General features: G+C 37.2%; 1 protein-coding gene and 1 pseudogene across 1 annotated transcript; one reads left to right on the top strand and one right to left on the bottom strand.

The window, feature by feature from the left end:
• Positions 1-786: 786 nt before the first annotated feature.
• Positions 787-23,300, bottom strand: HMMR (hyaluronan mediated motility receptor). Its single transcript, XM_054716754.1, has 18 exons — positions 23,255-23,300; positions 20,446-20,544; positions 19,680-19,759; positions 18,856-18,903; positions 16,141-16,329; positions 15,037-15,123; positions 14,848-14,948; positions 13,372-13,446; positions 13,059-13,237; positions 12,453-12,601; positions 9,549-9,763; positions 6,923-7,039; positions 4,842-4,988; positions 3,957-4,109; positions 3,771-3,870; positions 2,963-3,139; positions 1,610-1,772; positions 787-980 (listed from the first exon to the last, which is right to left on the bottom strand). The coding sequence occupies exons 1-18, from the start codon at positions 23,298-23,300 to the stop codon at positions 961-963; spliced, it is 2,145 nt and encodes a 714-aa protein (XP_054572729.1). The 3' UTR covers positions 787-960.
• Positions 5,589-5,671, top strand: LOC114233780 (U6 spliceosomal RNA; annotated as a pseudogene).
• Positions 23,301-23,652: the final 352 nt, after the last annotated feature.

The following is a 23,652-nucleotide window of genomic DNA, read 5'->3' as shown; positions in this document are numbered from 1 at the left end:
CCCGCATCTCCTAAACTCTCAGGGTCCCCATGAGACTTGCAACCAGGGGAGCAGTGGGCTGCAACAACTCGTCCTGGGCTAACCCCTGCACCTGTCCCCAAGGCCCCCTTTCCTTTGACTTCTCAATGAGCCAAAGCAGCTCTGCCGAGGCTCTCCTGTTGTTCTTCTGTCCTAAACCCTTCCTTATTTCACTCTTCCCAGCTCTAATAAACATTCTCTCAAAATAAAGAAGTTATTTCCGATTTTTAGTGTCTCAGGTTTTCGACGTATCTAAGAATTAACTGCAGAGTTTGTTTCAAATTCAGATTTTCATCCCAAAACTCAGGTTTTAACTTAGTAGGACTGGGATAGAGTCTAGAAATCTGCAAATTATTGACCAGCTCAGTGACTCTGATAAGAGATGACTATGGAATTAAGCATGCCCTTACTTCTTGCCTGAACTGGATAAATGGACGATGGGTAAAACACAGTGAACATTTTTAGGAGAATAAATATAGAGGCAAGAATAAGCCAAGGTGTTGTGTCTTAGGTTAAGAGGTTCAGATCAGAAAAGCCATATAGGATCAAACTAAAAAACCTGGGTATTAGAATCCTGAAACCACCTTTAGTTTCAGATTAGGGGAGTAATAACATAAAAGTGATTTTTAAAGGAATGTTGATTGACGGGACGAGTTGTAAAGCTGGAAAGCCAAGCAGAAGGTTTAGAATGAAGTGATGAAAATGAACATCAGGAAGGAGGTACTGACAGGAGAAAATAAAATGTCAGAAGACATATAGGTAAAAACGTTGAACTTGCTTTCAGATACCTAAAAACAGGAAGTTAATATTAAATACATTTAAAAAGTATTCATTACAAACATCATAACAACAGCAACAACAACAAGAATAATAAGAATAAAATAATCTTCAACTTGGTTTTTCAGATCTTTACTTGCATGATTCTTGAAACTCCATAGGAGCTCAACAGCAGTTTGTATTGCCTGGAGGGATTATTGAAAAGAGGTGTTAGTGTCCTAAGTCAACACCAGTTCATCAGTCAGTATAAACTAAAAACAGGCATCTACTATCTTTTGTAAGGTGGACGAAGCAATGTTCGCATTCTGTAGCATAGTTTTATTTACATTTCTTCATTCACTGTTTCAACCCATTTTGATTTATTGTCAATGATGATACCAAGGTTCACAATCAAGAGAGAACACCTACTTCTCCAAAACTACAAATTAGACATTTAGGTTAAAATGCTAAAGGTGTGCTACAGGGAATAGTTCTGGTCGGGGGAGCGGGTAGGAGCAAAAAAGTCAGACAAGGCTTCAAGGAAGATGGAGTTTCAATGGGCTTGAAGGACAGATGGGATCTGGAGACATGGAAAATATAAAGTATGGAAGGAGGAAAGAAAAGGCATCTTACACAAAAATATCAGAATTTCTTTCATGTCAGAAACTAAAAAATTTTTCAGTTCATAAAAATGGTTAATTTGCTAAATGCTCTAAAAGCAAATCCAAAGGAAGATAACACTTCTATGCATCCCCATTTCTTACCTTCTTTTTTTTTTTTTTTTTAAATATTTTTATTGAGGTATTATATGTGTACATATCTTACTATTTCTTACCTTCTTTTAATGGGGTTTTCAGAACAAAATTTTCTTTACTTTCATGAAGAAAAGCCTTTGAAGGATCAAAGCGTTTGATGCCCAGAACTTTATTCAACTCCTCCTGAAGGTTTCGCTCACTTTGCTTTATTTTAGCAAGCTGAGAGCGGAGTTTTGACACCTCCTGTGTAAAAAAAAAAAAAAAAAAAAAAAATAGACAATAAACAATTATTTAAGATCACGTTGGTAAAATGTGTAACCAATGTTACTGAAAAATTCCAAAGTCCCTCAGATATCAAACCAAATGGCAAAAATCACTACTAGATAGAGGCTTTAAGACTATGAAGTTAGCCCAGCCGGCGGACTAAATTGGTTGGGCATCGTCCTATGCACCCAAAGGTTGCTGGTTCTATTCCTGGTCAGGGCACATGCCCGAGTTGCAGGCTCCATCCCTGGTAGGGGGTGTGCAGGAGGCAGATGATCAATGTTTCACTCCCACACCAATGTTTTTCTCTCTTTCTCTCTCTAAAATTCAGTAATAAATGCCAATATCAACTTCCAGCATGAGGACCTGAGGGGCTCAACTGACCTGCTTCCTAGTGAAACTAAACATCAGAAAAAGGCAGGAAGTAGATTAGTGGTGGGAGGGAGGAGTGGATGAGAAGATAGGGAGATAATAGCTAAAGGGTAAGGGGTTTCATTTTGAGGTAATAAAAATGTTCTAAAATTGACTGTGGTAATTGATGGCTGTAGCTATCTGTACATATACTAAAAACCACTGAGTTGTACACATTAATGGTGTGTGAATTATATTTCAATAAAGCTGTTAAAAAACTTAAATGCCTAACTAGTTTTGAACACTGCCTATCTTTATAGTATTTACTTATATCAAGGATTTTTCTACTTTACAAATAGAAATGGATATGTAAACCTTCCTGAATTTTTCCAATCATTTTTTAGAGAGAATGGAAGGGAGGGGGAAAGACAGAGAGAAATATTGATGTCAGAGAGACACATTGATTTGTTGCCTCCCACACGTGCTCCAACCAGGGCCAGAACCGAGCCTGCAACGGAGGTATGTGCCCTTCACCAGAATCTAACCCGTAACTCTTCAGTTTGTGGGGCGACGCTCTAACCACTCAGCCAAATCGGCTAGGGCTCTGGTAATTTTCAATATTCTAATGAAGTAGTTAGAAAATCTGAGAACAATAACACCCATCTGGTCAACACTCTAAAATAAAATAAATCCTTAATTGTTAGATGGACTATCACTTTTTTCTGATACCAAAGTCCTTCATTTTACTTAAATGTTATAAATAGAATAAAAAATACCCCACCCCAATATCTTCAGTAGGACTGTGTTATTTTACAAACCGATTTGAGTTGGCTATTTTCATCTTTCAATTTCACAACATGCTTGATTTTTTGCTTGAGATTCTGATGGCCCAATAGTTTAGCATAGGAATCTCTTAGTTTATTTAGCTGGTCCTGAGCTGCACCATGTTCATTCAACAAAGCCTGTTTCTCTGCTTCAAATGCATCCAGTTGTAGCTGAAAAATTGTTTTTTTATATAAAGTTAAGACTTAAAACTGTTAAACCTTACTTGTCTATATAAACTATATAGAAGACAAAGTTAAAAGAGAATTAAAAAATGAACAAAAACAGATTTTGTTGACATATTCTCAGAGCTCTCCATAAATGAGACTTTTAAAAAATTTTTGTGTTTTTCATTTCAAAGATCATAAAAACAGGGAAAGAAAGAAGAAGTCTAGGCTGGCCAGCCTAATTTGTATCAAGTGGATCATATTATAACCAGAACTCCTAATCTATTGAAGTTCCAACATTAACATTTATCCTTTGGCTATGTTAAGATCCGTGTATTAACTTGAGATACACTGAGAAAGATCACAACAAAATAATTATCACAAATATACATAGATTAATGATCAAAAGAAACTTCTATGCTATTAAGTCTCTTACTAGGAGGTATTTTCTAGACTATAAAGGCTTTATTAAAAAATGTATGCATAATAATTTGACAAAATTTATAAGCCTTCTTTAATAGGAAGTTAAATTGGCACTTGATGCACAGCAAAATGGTCTTTCAGAAAAACCAAGTCACTGTCCTGACAAAGGAATACTTAAAACAAACATGAGTAAGTTTAGTCCTATTTGACACACCTGAAAAGGCTTTGTTTTATTATATAGTTCTTCATAAAGGAGACGCCACTTATTCATTTCCTCAGTTAATTCTGCCATTGTATTTTCTTTTCCAGCTTTCCTGTAACAGAAAATTAAATTAAAGACATAGTGTATTCGAAAAAATGAACTGAGGTGTGTGGCACCCGGGTTCTGAAGTGGGATTACCTTGCTTCTTTCTCTTCCAGCTGCTTCTTAAAGTCTTCACCTTGCTGCTTGAGCTGGTTCTCCAAATCACTTATTTTTTGGAGAGAAGAAACTGTGATTTCTTTAATTTCTGCTTCTTTAAGTGCTGCTCTGGTCTGCAGATCTAGAAGCATCCTTGGGTTTGAGAGAGAAGAGTCCAATAAACATTTTACAGCCATTTTAATTCTTTTTTTTTGTTCTTTTCCTTTATTATTATTTTAATTTAAGGACCTCTTTGAGAACTTTATATTTTTAACTAAATTCTTTTTTTAAAAAATATATTTTCTTTATTGATTTCATAGAGGAAGGGAGAGGAAGAGAGGGATAGAAAGTTGATGAGAGAGAATCATTGATCAGCTGCCTCCTGCACACCCCCTACTGGGGATCGAGCCCGCAACCAAGGTATGTGCCCTTGGCTGGAATCGAACCTGGGACTCTTCAGTCTGCAGGCTGACACTCTATCCACTGAGCCAAACCGGCTAGGGCTAACTAAATTCTTTTTAAAAATATATTTTTTACTATTGATTTCAGAGGAAGGGAGAGGGAGAGAGAAATAGAAACATCAATGATGAGAGAGAATCATGGATTGGCTGCCTCCTGCACACCCCACACTAGAGATCAAGCCCGAAACTTCTTGGGCATGTGCCCTGACTGGGAGTCCAACAGTGACCTCCTGGTTCATAGGTCAATGCTCAACCATTGAGCCATGCCGGCCGGACTTAACTAAATTCTTCATTTGCAATATGAGATCACCCAAAGCAAGCCATGAAATTAACTACAACTCCCTGCATCACTTGGTAGCTGGCTTTCAACAACATTGTCTTATGGTTTGATGGCCACAAGTATGGTTTTATTTTTACTACATACCTTGCATATTCTTGGTTTGAGCTCTCAGTTGCCAATATCTGATGCTGAACATCCTCTGCACTTTTCTCAGCCTTGGCCACTTTTTTCTTAAGTGATGAGTTCTCCAGCTTAAGATCTTCTATCTCACTAGCTGTTAATGCTTTATAGCTTATTAACAAGAAGAATAAGTTAACATATACATGACAAATATGTAGCTGATGAATTTATAGTTTATAAACTTTTAGGTAAAACCAAAAAAATCTCAGTATCTATTTATGCACTTACACAAGAATTCAATGTTCTGAGGTCAGTGCTAATGAGCTTATATTGCATAGGCTTTTCATTCAAATAAAAAAAATCCAGTGACTACTATGTGTAGGAAGTATGCATACAGAGATTAAAAAAACCAACTACCAAACATGAAAATTACTCTAAAACAAAAATTCTACAATCCCTGCACTTTCTGTCAGAGTTTATGGTCTTGTGGGAAAGATAGGAAAATGCCTCTCCAGGTTTTCCCAAAATATTTGAAAAAATATGTATATAATTAAATTTGTGGTAAGAGTTATAAAGAAAAACTACAGAGCTCCTTAAGCTAATAAAACAGAGTACCCTACATTTTGGTTGGTGATTCAGAAGAGGCCTGAGGAATTCAGTTAAGCTGAGACATGATGGATAAGGAAGATTTTGCCAGGCAGTTAGGGCAAAGTATTTCAGAGAGAAAAGATGCTCAGAGGCAGGTAGACCATAGTGTATGAAAAGATGAGACTGCAGTGCTACTAAAACTGGAATAATACAGAGAAGATTAGCATGGCCCCTGTGTGAGGATGGTACACAAATTCCATATTTTAAAGCAAAACAAAGAAACAAAAAGAAAAAAGATGAGCCTGGAGCCTAATAAATAAGAGAGGCAAGAGCAGAAGCTAGAGTGGACTGAGGCCATTCATCACTGCAGGGCACCATGGGGTTACCTGAGGTCTCTAAGTGTGTGGACTACTCTGGAGACATGTGGAGAATGGACTGGGGAAGGTGCAGGGGTGCCACATTGGAAGAGTAAATGAAAGAAAATTATCAGTCCCGTTGAGTGAAAAAGGCTTTAATTAAGGAGGTGGCCATGGAAAGATGTGAGATCTCTTTTGGAGGCAGAATTTTAAAATTCCAGAAATAGATTAGGTGTTAGGAGAAAGGGAGAGAAAACGATCAAAGATGACACTAAGATTTATTTATGGAATGAGAAGCTAGTAAGATATCACTGACTGAGATAAAAAAGAATGAGAGACTAGTGGTAGAAAGAGATAGAGAGATCAAGAGTTGTTTTAGACATGTTACTATTGGAAGATAGATATCTACTTGGAGATGTCAAGCAGGCAGCTGGGTAGGTGGGTACAGAGCTGAATGGAGACGTGTGGTCTGAAGAAATAAGCTTTAATGGTATTAGCATAGTGATGGTGAGTGGATTCATAGAATGGCTAAGGCACTATCTTTCAAAGTAGCAAGACAGAAAATCCCTTTTCAGGATTGAGAACAGCACTAAAAATTGGCTAATATAAAACTTATATAATTTATATTTCTGCTGTGACAGAAAAATTATTAAAATAGATACATATACATGATATGTGTGTGTATATATGTATTATATATAATATATCACACGAAGGAGATCACTAGGAAAGATGGTACTATTCAATGAATGGACGCTAGGCAATTCATTATCCACATGGAAAAACAAAAATAAATGTGATCCCACTATCACTTCACACAGAAATCAGTTCCAGGTGAAAAAGTGAAAAGAGAAACTGAAACTTTTAGAAGAAAAAAGGTGACTGTCTTTATGTTCTTTGGGGCAGAAAGAAGCTCTTCAGTGAGATGCAAAAGTGTTCACAAAAGAATCTACAAACTTAACCACATTAAAATCAAAGGGAAATTACTATACATACTAAAACTAACATACAACACTAAATGCCCATTTATGGTTAGTCATTATGGAATTTAAAGTGATACTAATAATTTTATTTGTGCAATTGATTTTGTTGTTCAGTTTTTCCTAAGTACCCCTTCCTGCTCTTAGTATGTTTGAGAGTACAGGCTCCCAATAAAAATACCTTTCGAATTGAGCAGTAACACCTCCCAGGTTTTGCTCTGCAGTATTACACCTTTCCTGCAAAAGCAGGGTGGCCTGAGTGTGAGCAGCATTACTTCTCTCCAGTTCAGCTTCTTTCCTAAGAAAAAAGGAACAATGAAAAGATAAGCTACTAACTACAAATCATTGGCCTAAGAACGGGGTTAGTATTTACCTTTGAATCCCAAACCTTCCTGTTTACATCAGCTAGTGGATAGCTTAAATGAAAATTTATGGACTACTACATCTAAAAGCATGGTTAGTACATAGTATATTATCTTTCCTGTTCTTTTTTACTTTTGTTTTCATCCTCATTTCCACATTTATCTTTTTATATCACATGTGTGTATGTAGTTAAACATTTTTGGGAAAGTAAGATAAGTAGTTAAACATTTTTGGGGAAGTAAGATAAAAAGACTCAAATAGAATCTTAATAGCAACAGCTAAGAATGTTAAGAATTACTAGTTAAAAAGCATTTGTACTGAATAAAATTTAATTTTCTATGTGTACATTTAAGAAATACTTAGTACAGTTAAAGATACTTTGTTTTAAGTTATAGGATTATGTAGATTTATTTTGATTGTATCAATAACCCACATTATAAATTGTTATTCAAAGATTCAACAACTTATTAAATAAATAACATATATTACAAAATGATATAATTTTTAGATATGCATATGAGCTTATGAGATCTTTTAAAGAACATTTGGAACTAAAAACTATAAGTAAGAAGCATTATTCGCTTACAGACTAAGTTTGACACTGAGACAAGATAACAGGTGGTCAAATTCATTCTGTAATGAGTAGGGGACTTAAAAAATATATATATATACACACAACAGCTAAAAGCAATCAAATCACACTAATGGGTTTTTAACAAAATATTACCTTTCCTGCCCCCTAGAGGAATCACTTTCAACTATCTTAGTTTTTCTTTTTAGCATAAAATTTCCAGGCTGGAAGAGATGGACCACAGAAACAATCTCATAAAACTATTTTATATATAATGAAATAGAAAATTATGGAGATTAAGATTATCTTGCTCATAGTTACACAGCTAGTAGCAAAATATTTATCTCCTGACCTCTGGACAGTTCTCTGAGTCAGAATACATGATTATGTCAACTTTCTTTCTGAAACTGAAATCATCTCCTCGGGCACTTAAAGCACCTGTCCCCTGAGACTGGCTGCAATGTAGAACAACCCCCTAATTACATTTGGTACTGCTCCTGCAAAAGCAGGTATATATAAAACCTTGGTGTGCTTTTTAAAATTTTACTTCATTTTTTAAAACACCATTTATCCCTTCTAGCTTTTTCTTTTTTTAAATCACTAAGCACTAAAAAAAACAAAACAAAAAAAACACACAAAAAAACAGAAAAGAAATTAATAACAAAAGTATCCAACAAGAGATACAGTTTTAGACATATTACATGTAGGCTCATTCCTAGTCTATGCTAGGAAATTTTATAGTGATGAAATCCCAAGGATTCAAATAATATAATTATTTTATTTGTAATCTGAACTCAATAGCCAACCTGGACATTTTAAGTAAATGTAGTGGAGGACACATAACATGATGAAAGCAATATGGAACTAGAGTAAAAAAGAAAGCATGAGATCTCAGTCTTTCTATTTCTAATAATACATTTATTTTTTTAAGATATATATGTTTTTATTTATTTCCAAGATAGTAAGGAAGAGGGAGAGATATATAGAAACATCAATGAGGAGAATCATTGATCGGCTGCCTCCTGCACCCCCCATACTGGGGATTGAGCCCACAACCCTGGCATGTGCCCTGACCCAGAATGGAACTGTGACCTCCTGGTTCACAGGCTGACACCCAACCACTGAGCCACACCAGCTGGCAATTTCTTATTTTTTAATGTTTCCCAGTTCTAGTTATTTTTTCCCCATTTTGCTTTTTGATTATTTTTGAAGTGTTTGCACTCCCTCAAAACAGGTAATTAAAAATATAACTCACACTATGTAAACTGATGTACACATATACAAAAATGGAAATGTGTCTTATTAAAAGGTGGGAAACTTAATTTTGGGGAGTATTTTTCTAAACCTATTATTATTTTAACACCAATGTCCCATCATTTTTAGAAAATATGTGAGTAATGAGTAATTATAGGATCCACAAAATTTTGGTCATTTAAAAAAATGTGTTTTATTGATTTTACAGAGAGGAAGGGAGAGGGAGAGAAACATCCATAAGAAACATTAATCAGTTGCCTCCCGCTCGCCCCCTACTGGGGATTGGGCCAGCAATCAAGGTACATACTCTTGACCAAAATCGAACCCAGGACCCTTCAGTTCACGGGCCCACACTCCATCCACTGAGCCAAACCGGTTAGGGCTGGTCATTTTTGAATTAAAACTCTTAAACCACTGGCTTTAAATAAAGAAAGGGCTTAGCTTTTATTTCGCTGTCATACTTATCTATATGTACATCCTATGCATATACTTTCTCCTTACTTGCAAAATAATTCTAACCTCACCCACTTGCATGATTGATATGAGAATCCTGAGAATGTACTAGAAAAATACTTTGTAAAATCTGGAATCATATGTGTAAAGTCCTATTAATACAAACCCCTTCAGCTTCTCTTCCAGAAGTTTCAGTTCTTCAGCTCTAGCTTTTGTCTCTTCTTCCAGCTGTTTAACAAACTTTTCAGATTTTTCCTCCTTTTGCTGTAATTTATCTAGCTCATCCAGAGCTTGCTTTAATTCTTCCTCAAATAGATTCTTCTCTTTCATCATGTCCTCTTGAAAAGAACAGAGCTTCTGCTGAAGACTAGAAGATAATTCCTATATTCAACAGAAAACCAACATAATTCAAAAGGTTTAAATAACTTAATTTAATAATTTGTGAGATCTTATTAAGGACAGAAAAATGTACAAGTAATGAAGAATATAAAATTCAAGATCCTCAAGGAAATTTGAAAAAATATGAAGATATCATATTCACTTTGTCAGGGAGTATCCCATAACTTGTCAACATTGTGATAAATGTTACTTTAGTCTTTTTCCTATGCAACACATATACACAAACCTACTTATTGTAAAACTAAAATCATATTCTACAACTGGCTTTTATAACATATTTTTGTCATATGACATTATATAAAAAGGACTATGATTTCAATGTTATATAAAAATATTTTAAAGTTATATGAGTATACACCAATAAAAAGATAAATATAAGTAAATCACGATTGTAAAAAATTTTGACATCATCAATAAAGAGAAAATCGCCGAAACCGGTTTGGCTCAGTGGATAGAGCGTCGGTCTGCAGACTGAAGGGTCCCAGGCTCGATTCCGGTCAAGGGCATGTACATTGGTTGCGGGCACATCCCTGGTGGGGGGTGTGCAGGAGGCAGCTGATCAATGTTTCTCTCTCATCGATGTTTCTAGCTCTCTATCCCTCTTCCTTTCTCTCTGTAAAAAATCAATAAAATATATATATTTTTTAAAAATAAATAAATTAATTAATTAAATAAAGAGAAAATTGCCTTGACTGCTCCCCACCCCAATCTTACTTTTCCCATTGCAGAGATAACCACTACTTTTGATATATCTGCTTTAAGGTCTTTTCTTATTATTTATATAATACTTCTTAAAATATGGAAGATATATACTGTGTATATAAAAGTCATTTAAAAAAAACAAAAATGGTTATTGAGATTTTTATTTTTTTTTTTGGTTATTGAGATTTTTAAGTTGTTATATACAGATCTACTTAATTTCTTTAGTCTTTGTAGGTTCCTCAACAATATAATATTTATATAATATTGTCCAACTCTCACCAAGGGTCTTTTTTTTTAATCAAATGTTTAAATTTGTGCCAACTGTATAAGAGAAAAAGAAGAAAAAGGATTTTCATTTCTTTGATTACTACTAAGATAGAACATCTAGTAACTTTTACAGGCTATCTAAATTTCTATTTCTAAGAATTATGTATTTCCATCCTATGCCCATTCTTTCTTAGTGGTCTTTTTTCTCAAAGACATGTAAAATGTTTTTTATATAATCTGTATTTTAAAAAAATTGTCACGTTTCTCATATATGCTTTTTTTCAACATAACTGTAAATGCCTATGTAGTACTCTAACAACAAGAGTGTGCTGGAAAAGGTTTTTAAACAATTTCCTTATTTTGTTTCCTCTGTTGCTTATAATTTTTCACATTATCAATAATCCTGTGGTAAACATTAAAAAAATTATTATTTTTTTATTTCAGAGAAGGGAGAGAGAGAGCAATAGAAACATCAATGATGTGAGAGAATCATCAATCGGCTGCCTCGTGCATGCCCCCTACTGGGGATTGAGTCCGAAACCCTGGCATGTGCCCTGACCAGAATTGAACTGTGACCTCCTGGTTCATAGTTTGACATTCAACCACTGAGCAACACCAGCCAGGAATTAACCCTTTGCAGTTAAATCTGCTGCATAACTATAATTATTTCCTCAGGATAAAATTCTAAAAATAGAATTGGTGGATCACAGGATATATACAATTTTAAGGTGTTCTGACCACATAAAATAAATACTAGTTTTATTTTACACTAGAGGCCCGGTGCACGAAATTCATGCATGGGGGGGGGGTCCCTCAGCCCAGCCTGCATCCTCTCCAATCTGGGACCCCTTGAGGGATGTCCGACCGCCCGTTTAGGCCCGATCCCATGAGGATCGGGCCTAAACGGGCGGTCGGACATCCCTCTCACAATCCAAGACTGCTGGCTCCCAACCGCTCACCTGCATGTCTGCCTGACTGGCCCTAACTGCTCCTGCCTGCCAGCCTGATCACCCCCTAACCACTCCCCTGCCAGCCTGATTGCCCCTAACTGCCCTCCTCTGCCGACCTGGTCATCCCTAACTGCCCTCCCCTGCTGGCCTGGTCACCCCTAATTGCCCTCCCTTTCCAGCCTGGTCCCCCCCCCAACTGCCCTCCCCTGCAGGCCTGGTCCCCCCCAACTGCCCTTCCCTGCAGGCCTGGTCCCCCCAATTGCCCTCCTCTGCAGGCTTGGGTCCCCCCAACTGTCCTCTACTGCAGTCCTGGTCCCCCCCAACTGCCCTCCCCTGCTGACCTGGTCTCCCTCAACTGCCCTCCTCTGCCGGCCCTGGTCACCCCTAACTGTCCTCCCTGCTTGCCTGATCGCCCACAACTGCCCTCCCTTGCAGGCATGGTCCCCCCCCCCCACTGCCCTCCCCTGCAGGCCTGGTCCCCCCCAACTACCCTCCCCTGCAGGCCTGGGTCCCCCGCAACTGCCCTCCCTTGTTGGCCTGGTCTCCCCCAACTGCCTTCCTCTGCCAGCCTGGTCACCCCCAACCGCCCTCCTCTGCTGGCTTGATCACCCCTAACTGCCCACAACAGCCCTCCCCTGCAGGCCATCTTGTGGCAGCCATCTTGTGTCCACATGGGGGCAGCCATCTTTTGTCTTGGAGTGATGGTCAATTTGCATATTATTCTTTTATTAGATAGGATTGTAGAAAATTACCTTCTCTTGTTGCAGAAGTGAATCAATTTGCAACTCTTTTTGTTGTAGCTTTTCATGTTCTTGTTTTTCAAGAATTAACTTCTCTTTTAAGTTTTGTATTTCAGAATTCAGATGTTCATCCCGTTTTCTGTCCCTGTTGACGAGGTCTTCTAGGAAAGAGAAACGTTAACGATGCTGTACACAGATATGAATACTAACTTTGAACAACCCAGATCCTCATTATATTTCATTATACATACGTTTCATTAACATACATAGCATGTTAAGAGATCAAGTATTTTCAAAGGAAAAAAAAACCCTCGACCTTTATATCATTACTCTGTATGTCATATAATAACCCCCCACACCTACTTCTTTGTACCTACCAACTTTAAATGGCTACCAAATGGAGAAGTCAAATAATGCAAAATTGTATATATTTACAAGATAAGCAACATATTAAATAGAATATACATTATAAAAGACTAAATTCTCATAAGTAGAACAGAATATTTTTATTGTTTACATAATTATTTTAAAAAGTTGTTTTTAAACATAGCAGTGCTTTTCTTAAATGCTGTATGTAGTACTTAGCTGAAGACAGTAATACTGCAAACACTTGAATACCTTTTTCTTTTTCAAGTAGCTGACATTTAGCATTCAGGTCTTTTACTTGTTCAGACAATGTAACAATATTTTCTTCAAGAGACTGCTTAAGGCTTAAAACTTCACAATTCTTCTCCTTCAAATTTTCTTCTAACTGGGCAATGTCTAGCTTGTATTTTTCCACTTGATCTGAGGCACAACTGCATTAAAACAAACTATTTTGAAGAGCACATGTATTTAAGCATAGGAAAAATTAACTGAAAAGAGATGAAAATGATGTATTCATCACACTTCAACAAAATGAGGACTGATTTAAAAGTACTATTGATATTACCTTATTTCTTCAATGTATTCCAAGAGTTTTTCCGTTTCAGATTTTTCATCAATCTTTTCTTTCTGTATTGAAACACTAAAAAAAGGGTGTATATATTAATACATACAATGATCACATATGATGCTTACTCTGTACCAGACACTGCTGTATCAGGCAGGCTGATGCCAGAGTCTAAACTCAGAACTATTAACTTATGTGACATCTCAGGTTGGCAATTTAATATATGCAAGTAGGAGACCTAATTTTTTTTTAAGTGAGAAAGCTTTCCAAATATATAACGATAAAAGGGCCGTGATAATGAGAGTCATCATCTACAGCACTCCAAGTGACAGAAATAATCTTTTTTGTAGCTTTCCTGGCTTCCCCACCCACCACACATACAAAAGAGCATCTGTATGCCATAAAGCCTTTGTTCCAAGCTGCCTTAATGCAATTACTTATGTGTTTACCTCCTCCAAACACCTCAATTTAAGCAATGGGCAAAAGACTTAGAGACCTTACAAAAGAATATATACGAATGATCTATTATAAAAATATAATCAACATTAATAGCATATAAATTAAAACCACAAATGAGATACTACTTCACAGGTACTGCAAGGGCTGAAATCGCACTGACATCAAATGTTGGTGAGGGTATGGAACTGCTGAAACTATGATACATTGCTAACTGGGAGTGTAAAATGGTTCATCTACTTTGAGTTTTTGAAAATGTTATACATGTACCCTGTGACCCAGGAATTCCATTCCTATTTACTCAAGAGAAATAAAAACATATGTCCACAAAAGGGCATATGTAGCAGTCTCATTCATAATAGTAAGAAACTGGAAACCCAAATGTTGATCAACAGGAGAATAGTAAACAGATGGAGGTTTATATACACATGCATGCAATAATAAATGTGCCCCCAAAAGCCAAACTAATTTATGACAATGGAAGTCAGAAAGTGGTTGCGGGGGGGGGGGGGAGCATTACCCAGGGAGGAGCAGGAACAGCAGGCATGAAGAACTTTGTGAAGGGATGGCAGTATTCTCTACCATATTCGGGTGGTGGTTATTCAGGTATATACAACTGTCAAAAGTCATCAAACTGACTACTTGTGATCTGTGTATTTTATTGTATGTCAGTGAGAGCTCAGTAGTAAAAACAAAGCTAGAATTGTGCATTAATCACAGCCTCCTATACCAGTGCTTCTCAATTCGGGTCAACTTTACCACTTCCATAAGATTAGGCTATTAGAAAGCTTATGAGGTCTCTCCTCATCACTGATACAGAATATGTACACAAGTAATAATAGTCGTTTATCTTTTCAGCCTAAACTATTTGGGAATGAGTAAGTCTCAACTAACACTTGGAAAAAGAAATAAGGCAACAAGAGGGGTAAGTATTGTGGGAAGGTTAACATCCCAGGAAAAAGTAGCAGATGAGAGCAGTGAATCCGCACTGAACACTTTCTCTTTCCTTTAGGCACTCACAGTTTCCCCTCGAGCTGTGCTACTTTCCCTTGAGACTCTTCCAGATTCTTCTGGGTGACCTGCAGTTTCACCTCCATGCCTTGTTGTTTAGCCATCATACTCTACACAACAGAAATATGTTGCAGGAAATAAGAAATCGTTCAGACCCACAGAACCAGACACAGCACCCTCAGCAAAGGCATCACTCACCCTCATCTTAGTTTCTCTTTTGTTTCTAAGCTTCATCAGCTCCAGGCTTAGAATTCTCAGGTTCTTCTGGTTGCTATCTTCAGAAAACTAAGTACAACAAACATGTAAAAGATTCAGAAATATTTTCTGCTAAGTTATATAACAAATCACTGATGTACTGATTACTATTGATTAGTACCAGTTACTGGGACTGTTATTTGCCTGAGTATATTCTGACAGAGCAAACAGCCTTTGACGAACCAGGACTACTATTTGCACTACTATTGTTCTTGTCCCTCCTTCTCCTTCATGTGACTTTCTGGTTTATTTCTGAAAGTAGTTTGGGTGGTCACCTACCTCTATATACTGGAAAGTTCATTGCAAGGCTCTAAAATAAACTTCTTGGAGGGGATTTCATAAAGGGTGTTCGCTTAACAAAATGCATTTGAATTGCCTGGTCTACTTTGAAATATGTGAGGGGTACAGAGTCCATCCAAGGCCAACTAAATCAGATCTTCCTGGATGGGGCTCAGGAATCTGTTCCCATGGTTAATTCCTATGCATCCTCACTCCCTTTGTAAGCAAACAGCCCAGCACATAGGCTGTGAATAAATGACTCTGAAACTCAACAGTGATTTACAGCCTCCTTCTACCTCTGTAAAAAGCGAAATGACTATGCTAAGACCTATTAGTATTGATAAACACAATTTATTGATTGAACATATTGATTCATTTTGCACTTCATTCCCAAAAGGATTTGAGATGGAAGCAGGCCATCATACTACTCATTTTTTCAAAGGAAGATCTTTAAAGTGACTTCTAGATGTAAATTCTGCAACTTTGATTAATGTCCTTATTTATGGAGGTGACTTTGAAAGAGGGTGAGAAAATGTCAGGCATTAAAACAAAAAGTAACATGTTTGTTTATAAATTCTTATGTGCCAGGCAACATAATAAAGAAGATACAATAATAATTCCTACTGGAAGCAGCTTAATATTTAAGGTACATTTAGTGAAGGAAAAAAAGACTAAACTAGAATCTAAAATTGCCCCCAAAAATAGTGTATGAGAAAAAACATGTTTATTATTTATTCAATTGTCAATATTATCATGTGGTCCAAACACCTTAGATTTGAGTAGCTCGTTAGTCCTGGTTAATTCAGTAAGCTGCTTTTCCAGCGTAGCGTTGCTTGCAGAAAGAGACGTTTTTTCCCTGACTGCAGCGCTGAGCTTTGCTTCCATCTTCTCCAGCTCAGCTTCCAGATCCTGGAGACGCTTGTCCTGAGTACCGCGTTCCTGCAGGAGGACACGAATCTGGGTGGAAACAGGTGAGGAATGAATGATTCACGAACACAATGCCAGCGTAACTAGCTGCTACTGATAAGTAAAACATTAAAGTTCTAGGAAAATCTCTTACTGTGACACGATGCTCTGCTTGAACAATCATATTTAATTTATGACACATCTTAAAAATCTGTAAGCATTGCCTGGCCACTGTGGCTCAGTGGTTGAGTGTCAAACCATGAATCAAGAGGTCACCGGATCGATTCCCAGTTCGATGCAAGAGGCAGCTGATCAATGTTTCTCTCTCTCTCCCTTCCTCTCTTTGTATAAAATCACTAAGAACACTTTTTTTAAAAAAAAGGTAATTTCAGGAGGAAGACATAGGCTTCAATTTGTTGTGCACTTATATAACTTTAAAATATAAATAGCAAAAACTGACAGACTTAAAAGGGAAATAGATAAATTCACAGAACTAAAATTTTAAAAGTACCTCTTAGAAACTAATAGAATAATATCAGTATAAATATTTGAATGGAACTATTAACCACCTTGAACTGACATATATAAACCACTATACCTAACAAGTGCATACATATTTTTTTCTAGTGCACAGAAAACATTTACCAGACTAGACTATTTGCTTGGTATGAAAGTATCACGAAAGCATAGCTGTAGTAAGTTGCATGAAAGTATTTTATATTCTTACTGGCTTTGTATTTATTCTAATCTCAGTATTTTAAGCCAACATTGCTTAACTAAAAATGTATTAAGCACCACTTATGTGAACTAGAGGCTAGGGACTGACTGGGCTTTAAGAGCCCCTACCATAAGATTCGCTATGCTTACATTATTGGTTTATAACTGGTGTTTTTAGCATAGTATTATACAGTCGAAAAACAAACACTGAGATAATCTACATCACACTTTTTGTAACTAAAGAAGCTTAAGTTAAGAAAAAAAAAAAAAGGGTTTGTAAACTCAAATACCTACGTGGCTAAGCAGAAAACATAAACAAGTAAAGAGAGCCAGGTGAGGGCTGAAGAGCAAATGCGGGGGTCTAAAGAGGCAGTCCTGCACAGGCCAGGAGGGGAATGTGGAAACAGTGTTTTCAGATCTGATTTTGCAACAGAAGGTGGAAACCTGAATTTGTTTTGCATGAAACTTTCCATTTAAATACTGACAACCAATTCAAGATAAAAAAACAACAGCAAATATTTTGGGGCTTAAATAAAATAGAGCTCTATTTGCTAAAAATCTCCATTCTAAAAGATTAACTGACCCAAATGACCAGTTCTAATCCTGGAACTGCCACTTACCTGCTATCTAACTGAGATTCACCTATTACTGCCCTCCCCTCCATTCATCCCTTTCATGTATCCTCAATAAAATGATAGCTGCCAGGCCGGTGTGACTCAGTGGTTGAGCGATGACCTATGAGGCTGGAGGTCACAGTTCCGATTCCAGGTCAGGGCATATGCCCCGGTTGCAGGATGGATCCCCAATGGGGGGTGTGCAGGAGGCAGCCAATCAATGATTCTCTCTCATCATTGATGTTTCTATCTCTTCCTCTCCCTTCCTCTCTGAAATAAATAAACTTAAAAAATAAAATAATAAAAATAAATAAAATGATAGCCAATATTATTAAAAATAAATACAAAAGGATCAGATCAACCAGGGCAGAGATTTGCAAAGTTATCTTGACATATTCTTGGTCCTAAGGCAATATTTTACTATAATCAACGAAAAGTTTTAATATATCAAAAGAATATGTCCACCAGAAAGAGTCAGTAATGGAAACATGGATAAATTACTGCCAGAAAAGCAAAGCTGGCAGTGACCAGCTTAGCCCTGCTTAGGAAAGTAAATGGGTTCTTTAGGTCAGCTCAGCTCAATAGGAATTTCTGGCATGGTGGAGATGCACTGTCCAGTATGGTAGCCTCCCCTCACATGGGGCTATTGGACACTTGAACTGTGACTAGTGCAACTGAAGAACTGAGTTCTTAATTTAATTTCTTTTAAAAAGTCACATGTGGTCAGTAACTACCCTGTAACAGGGCAGCCCTAAATCATTTTATCCTTGAGGGAGGCATAACTGGTGCAGAGGAATGCATCAGATGACCAGCACTCCATCACAATTCAACTAACCTGCTAGGATTTTATGCTCACTAAGCAATTCCCTAGTTAGTCATTGTTTTAACATGCAGAGTAGCATACAGGAAAAGTAAATGTAAATACTGCATCTACACATAATTGTAGTAAACCAACATATTGATTTTCGTTATCAGTTTTTCGTTAAATGGGTTATCTTGAATCTGTCCCTTAGTAAGCTAACAACTTGACTTTGTCAGCATCCCACACAGACACCCAGGTTCTGATATAGGGTGTCCAAGCCAAGGGATGATTACCCTGTAGGCACTGGTCTGAATGGTATACTTGCCATCCAGTGTGACTGCAACAGAATCCCTGCAACAGAATCCTTGTCTCTTAATTCTATGTAACTCTCTTTCCATTATACACAGCACATTTATTTTTCAAGAAGTTGAAAACATTGCTTACCTCTTTTTCCAACATCTTCAAGTCTTTATCATTCTTTTGAGATTCCTTCTATTTAAAAGTCAAAGAATAGTGATGATCAAATTTTAGTGCCACAAACATCATAGCTGAATTTTATTTTGAGTTACCCGAAAAGATTAAGGATTCCAAACAGTTAATTTCTATTTTAAAATTTTCCCTGAGTCTATTAAACACTTTGTAGGTGACTTAGTAAATGAGGGAAAAGGTTCTTTAAATCTCAAAGTATTTCAGGCTTAAAAGTTTTTATCTCAATCAAATTAGATTTTTTTTTTTTCCCTTAAAAAGTCCAGTGAAGCCCTAACTGGTTTGGCTCAGTGGATAGAGCATCGGCCTGAGGACAGAAGGGTCCCAGGTTCGATTTCGATCAAGGGCATGTACCTTGGTTGAGGGCACATCCCCAGTAGGGAGGGTGTGTGCAAGAGGCAGCTGATCGATGTTTCTCTCTCATCGATGTTTCTAACTCTCTATCCCTGCCCCTCCTCTCTGTAAAAAAATAAATAAATCAATATATATATGTATTATGTATATATGTATACATATATATATATTTTTAAAAAGTCCAGTGAAAAGCAGAGGAGCTTTATGAATAAAGCTACTGACTGCTTCTTTCTAATGTTAAACAGCAGTACGTTTTGAATTTTTAAAATGTTTTGAATTTTTAATTACGCTATCTCATAAAGAAAAGAAGCTTAGAAAGAGAAATCAACTTAAACTTACAGACCCAAAGAGGGGGGGAAATGCAAAGAAATAAAGACAAACTGAAATGGTACAGTTCATAAAACAGGTAGAACGTAAGATCACCTCACCTTTAATCCCAAAGTCTTAACTTTTCTTGCTGAAGCAGGCAAGGTAGTATCTTTGTCAACAGTAAGATTTTGTTGAGATTCTGCAATAAATTGTACCACAGACAAAACACAATTTCAAAATTTCTTATTGCAACTATTAGTGAAGCAATATAATGTTATTCTTTTCTTAGCTGTACATTTCTAAATAATTAGTTGCACAATATATTTTACACATCTAACATTTTCTGATTTTCCTAATGTTCCCTAACAGAAGGCTAAGGTAATTAGCAAAAGGGTAACGAGCCCTAGTTGGTTTGGCTCAGTGAGCGCCAGCCTGTGGACTGAAGGATCCCAGGTTAGATTCCCGTCAAGGGCACATGCCTGGGTTGCTGACTTGATCCCCAGTAGGGGGCGTGCAGGAGGCAACCAATCAATGATTCTCTCTGATCACTGATGTTTCTCTCTCTCTCTCTCTCCCTCTCCCTTCCTCTTTGAAATCAATAAAAATATATTTTTTTTAAAAAAGGGAAATAACATATTTATGTGTTTTGTATAATTTTCCTGATTATACAATAGTGTAATGATAAAAGCATCACTCTGTAGTTGACTCTCTTATAAATCCATCAAATACAAAACTTATTTATTTTTCAAATACAAAAATTTAACCATACCTGTAGTTTCACATTTTAGAAATACCAAAACAGCTTTAAATGTATATACTATTATTCATAACTTTAAAACTTAGGAGATCATATAACCATTATTTTAGTATTTTGGGATCCAGTACCTTTTTGTTTTTTAAATCTTTGTGATTTCTGAAAGGATACTGGTCCTTTCAATACTTCTGAAGTTTTCACATCATAAGCACCTGGAGATGGTGCACAACCTAGAGGAAACAGAAAACATTAATGTTTCTTCTAATGTCACTTAGAATCCTAAGTTAAAACATGCAAAGTAAAGTGAGTAATATAAATGTAAAACATGCTATAGACACTTGGTTCTTTCAAATGTAAAAATAGCACCCATTTGATCTTAGGAACAGTATCATCTTCCCAAATGCCCTTTATTTCAGTTGGGTCAAAGGAATACAGGCAACTGAGCAAAACAGCAAAGACAGTCTTGGGATGAACGTTATGAAAGAACAAGCAACATGGTTTTCTTTTTAAGGATTGACTATAAGAAATAATATATTTGGAATCAACGCTACTCAGAGTCACTGAGGTTAACTATCATCAGATTCTAGAAATGAAGCAAATAAAAGTGTCTAGCCCTTAAGATTTAGCCTGGAAAAAAAAATGTAGAGTGATAAATCATCTCTGCCTAATATCAATACATCAAAAAATTTATAGCGGAAACCGGTTTGGCTCAGTGGATAGAGCGTCGGCCTGCGGACTCAAGGGTCCCAGGTTCGATTCCGGTCAAGGGCATGTACCTTTGGTTGTGGGCACATCCCCAGTAGGGGGTGTGCAAGAGGCAGCTGATCGATGTTTCTCTCTCTCATCAATGTTTCTCTCTATCCCTCTCTCTTCCTCACTGTAAAAAATCAATAAAATATATTTTAAAAAAAATTTATAACGCCATCGACTATATTTCTATGTCTCAGACATTTATATTTTATAACCTCATGTAAGTAACTGGAGTCCCAAATTAAAGGCATTTCAGAGTGCTTATGCATAGTAAATGTAAGATCTGGCTCTCAGGCCTCACAATAACAAAAATGTCATTAGCACAAAGCTTTAGTTGATTGGAAATCAATGGAGTTATACTATTCTCTGAAAAGCTATTTACTTCAGAGTTTCATGCAAATAAATAGGAACGGCAAGGAGTTTGACAATCCCAAAGCAACTCCTACTATCCCCTAAGTGTTTTTCAAATGGGATGATGAAAGCTCATTGGTACATCTTCACTAGCATTTTTTTAAAAAGTGAAACAATAGAAAATATCAGTGTGACTCACACATAGCAAATTTTTCTCTGAAATCAATAAAAATATATTTAAAAAAAAAACAATAATCGGAAGCTAGCACAGGCAGTCAGGCAATGCTTTTGTATGCACATAAACATTCTATGCATTGCATTAAATAAATGCTTCAAACTTCCAGAACTTTTTAGTTTCTTTTTCTTCCACCTCGAATGACTAGTTCACCTTCCATTTTGCCTGGCTAACTCTCACTTATCCTTCAGATCTCAGCCTGATGTCATCTCTTCCAGTTTTCTCTGAATCCTCCAATCAGGTTATAACCACCACATAGCAGCCTGTGCATATCAGTCCTATCATAGAACTTCCCAGTTTTGCAAAGGTGTATGTACTTATATAGTGTACTTATCCACTTCCCCACATTAGACAATGTACTTATCCATCTCCCACATTAGGCTAACCGCTTGGAGGTAGAGACTGTCTTAATCATGACTGTATCCCCAGTATTTAGCTCAGGGTGGAGGTTAGCAGTGTGGTGAATACACAGAAAGTCACTAGGGATGTGGCAAAAGGAATAGGACTTTGCCATCAGCCAGATTAGGATTCAAATCCAGCTTTGTCTGCCAATCCATAGACATTACTATGTGCCAGATACAGTGTAGTCATTGGGAGAAGATGGTGAATAAGAACATTTCCATTTCCATATTGTCTTACAGAGATTAAAGACAGTGACCATTAAGTGTATGTTATAATGGATAAATCATCATGGTTCAGCTCTACCACTTGCAGGCTGCTCAGTACAGTTACAAAACCCCTCCATTTCCTCATCTGTAAAATAAGGACAGTATCAGCACCTTCCTCATTTGGCTGTTGGAAAAAATAAACCAGATCTAGGAGGAAAAATCTTAGCACAGTCCCTGCATAAAGTTAGTCTGTAATAAAGGATGGTCTTACCAACCACATCCAAGGTTTCCTGGTTATTGTATTTAGGCACTGCAGTGGTTCAAAGCACAGGATGGATTTCAAGAAGGCCCAGTTTGGTTGTGTAACACAGGAAATCTAAGTCTTGGTCATTTTATTAGTAAAATAATGAATAGGATCACCTCTCCAGGATGTTGGGGAATTAAAACAGAATAATCTATGTAAAGACCGTCCATATTAACTGCCATCACTTCATTTATAGTGTTTCTGATACTACCACAATTTTACCACCACAAACTGCCTTTACCAGCCTTCTTTCCTTTATGCCTGAATGGAATATCCAAAAAGAAATCCACACGTACAGACAAAAAAGCATGGTCAGGTGTTTCTTTTTTTTTTTAACCGCAAGGGCTTCCGCACTGGACCATCCAATATCTACCAACTTTTTCTCACACCTATTCCTTCTCTCTGCTTTAGTGTCTACACAGCCCTGTTTATAGGCTGTATTCTCCAACGGAGTGGAAGCTCCATGGGGCAGACACCTTGCTTCGCTCACTGCTATATTCTTATTATCCTAAATTATGCTTGGCATGTAGTAAATGCTTAATATGTATTTAAGAAGAAAAAAAAAGTGAATCAATTGAATGAACCCCAAGCCAGCCCTAAAATCGCCTCCAATTGCCCTCTGACAGAGGGACCGAAAGGGGCAAGGGGCGTGAGAGCAACTCCGGTCCCCCAGTTCCTTCCCCAGTACGCACCAGAAGGGTCATTGAATCGTTTCAGGGGCGCCTTAGGAAAGGACATGATGACCACCAGCTCCACAAACCGAAGGGAACTAGCGTTCCTCCACAGCTTCCTGGTGCTGACTCTGGCATTACTGGCTTTCAAATTCAAATCTCCCGGCTCATTACCCGCCCACCCCGACGTTAGCCAATTGGAAAACCAAAACCCTGGGCACACCAATCCAGGAAAGGAACATGAAAGGAGCATGCGTACTCAGCTCTCGCCGCATCCAATTAGGAAGCTTGTGAGCCTAGGCTACCAGCCTATAGGAGACCATTACTGTCTTCGCCGCCCCGCCCCCTCCCCTGCCCAATCACTGCTGGCGTTACTCAAGTGTAACCTACACGCTAGCAGCATTTGCGCAAGCGCACTT

This window comes from Eptesicus fuscus, chromosome 6 (genome assembly GCF_027574615.1).
Source record: "Eptesicus fuscus isolate TK198812 chromosome 6, DD_ASM_mEF_20220401, whole genome shotgun sequence".
NCBI classification, from domain to species: Eukaryota; Metazoa; Chordata; class Mammalia; order Chiroptera; family Vespertilionidae; genus Eptesicus; species Eptesicus fuscus.
The sequence above is the reverse complement of the archived record's forward strand: the minus strand, read 5'-3'. Positions and strand labels throughout refer to the sequence as shown.

Coding starts and splice junctions, on each gene's coding strand:
- HMMR (XM_054716754.1), bottom strand. CDS start 23,300: ATGTCCTTTCCTAAGGCGCCCCTGAAACGATTCAATGACCCTTCTG. Junction 20,545..23,254: donor ACGATTCAATGACCCTTCTG/GTGCGTACTGGG, acceptor TGTTTCCTCTAG/GTTGTGCACCATCTCCAGGT. Junction 7,040..9,548: donor CTGGAAGAGAAGCTGAAGGG/GTTTGTATTAAT, acceptor CTTTTTTCTTAG/GAAAGAAGCTGAACTGGAGA.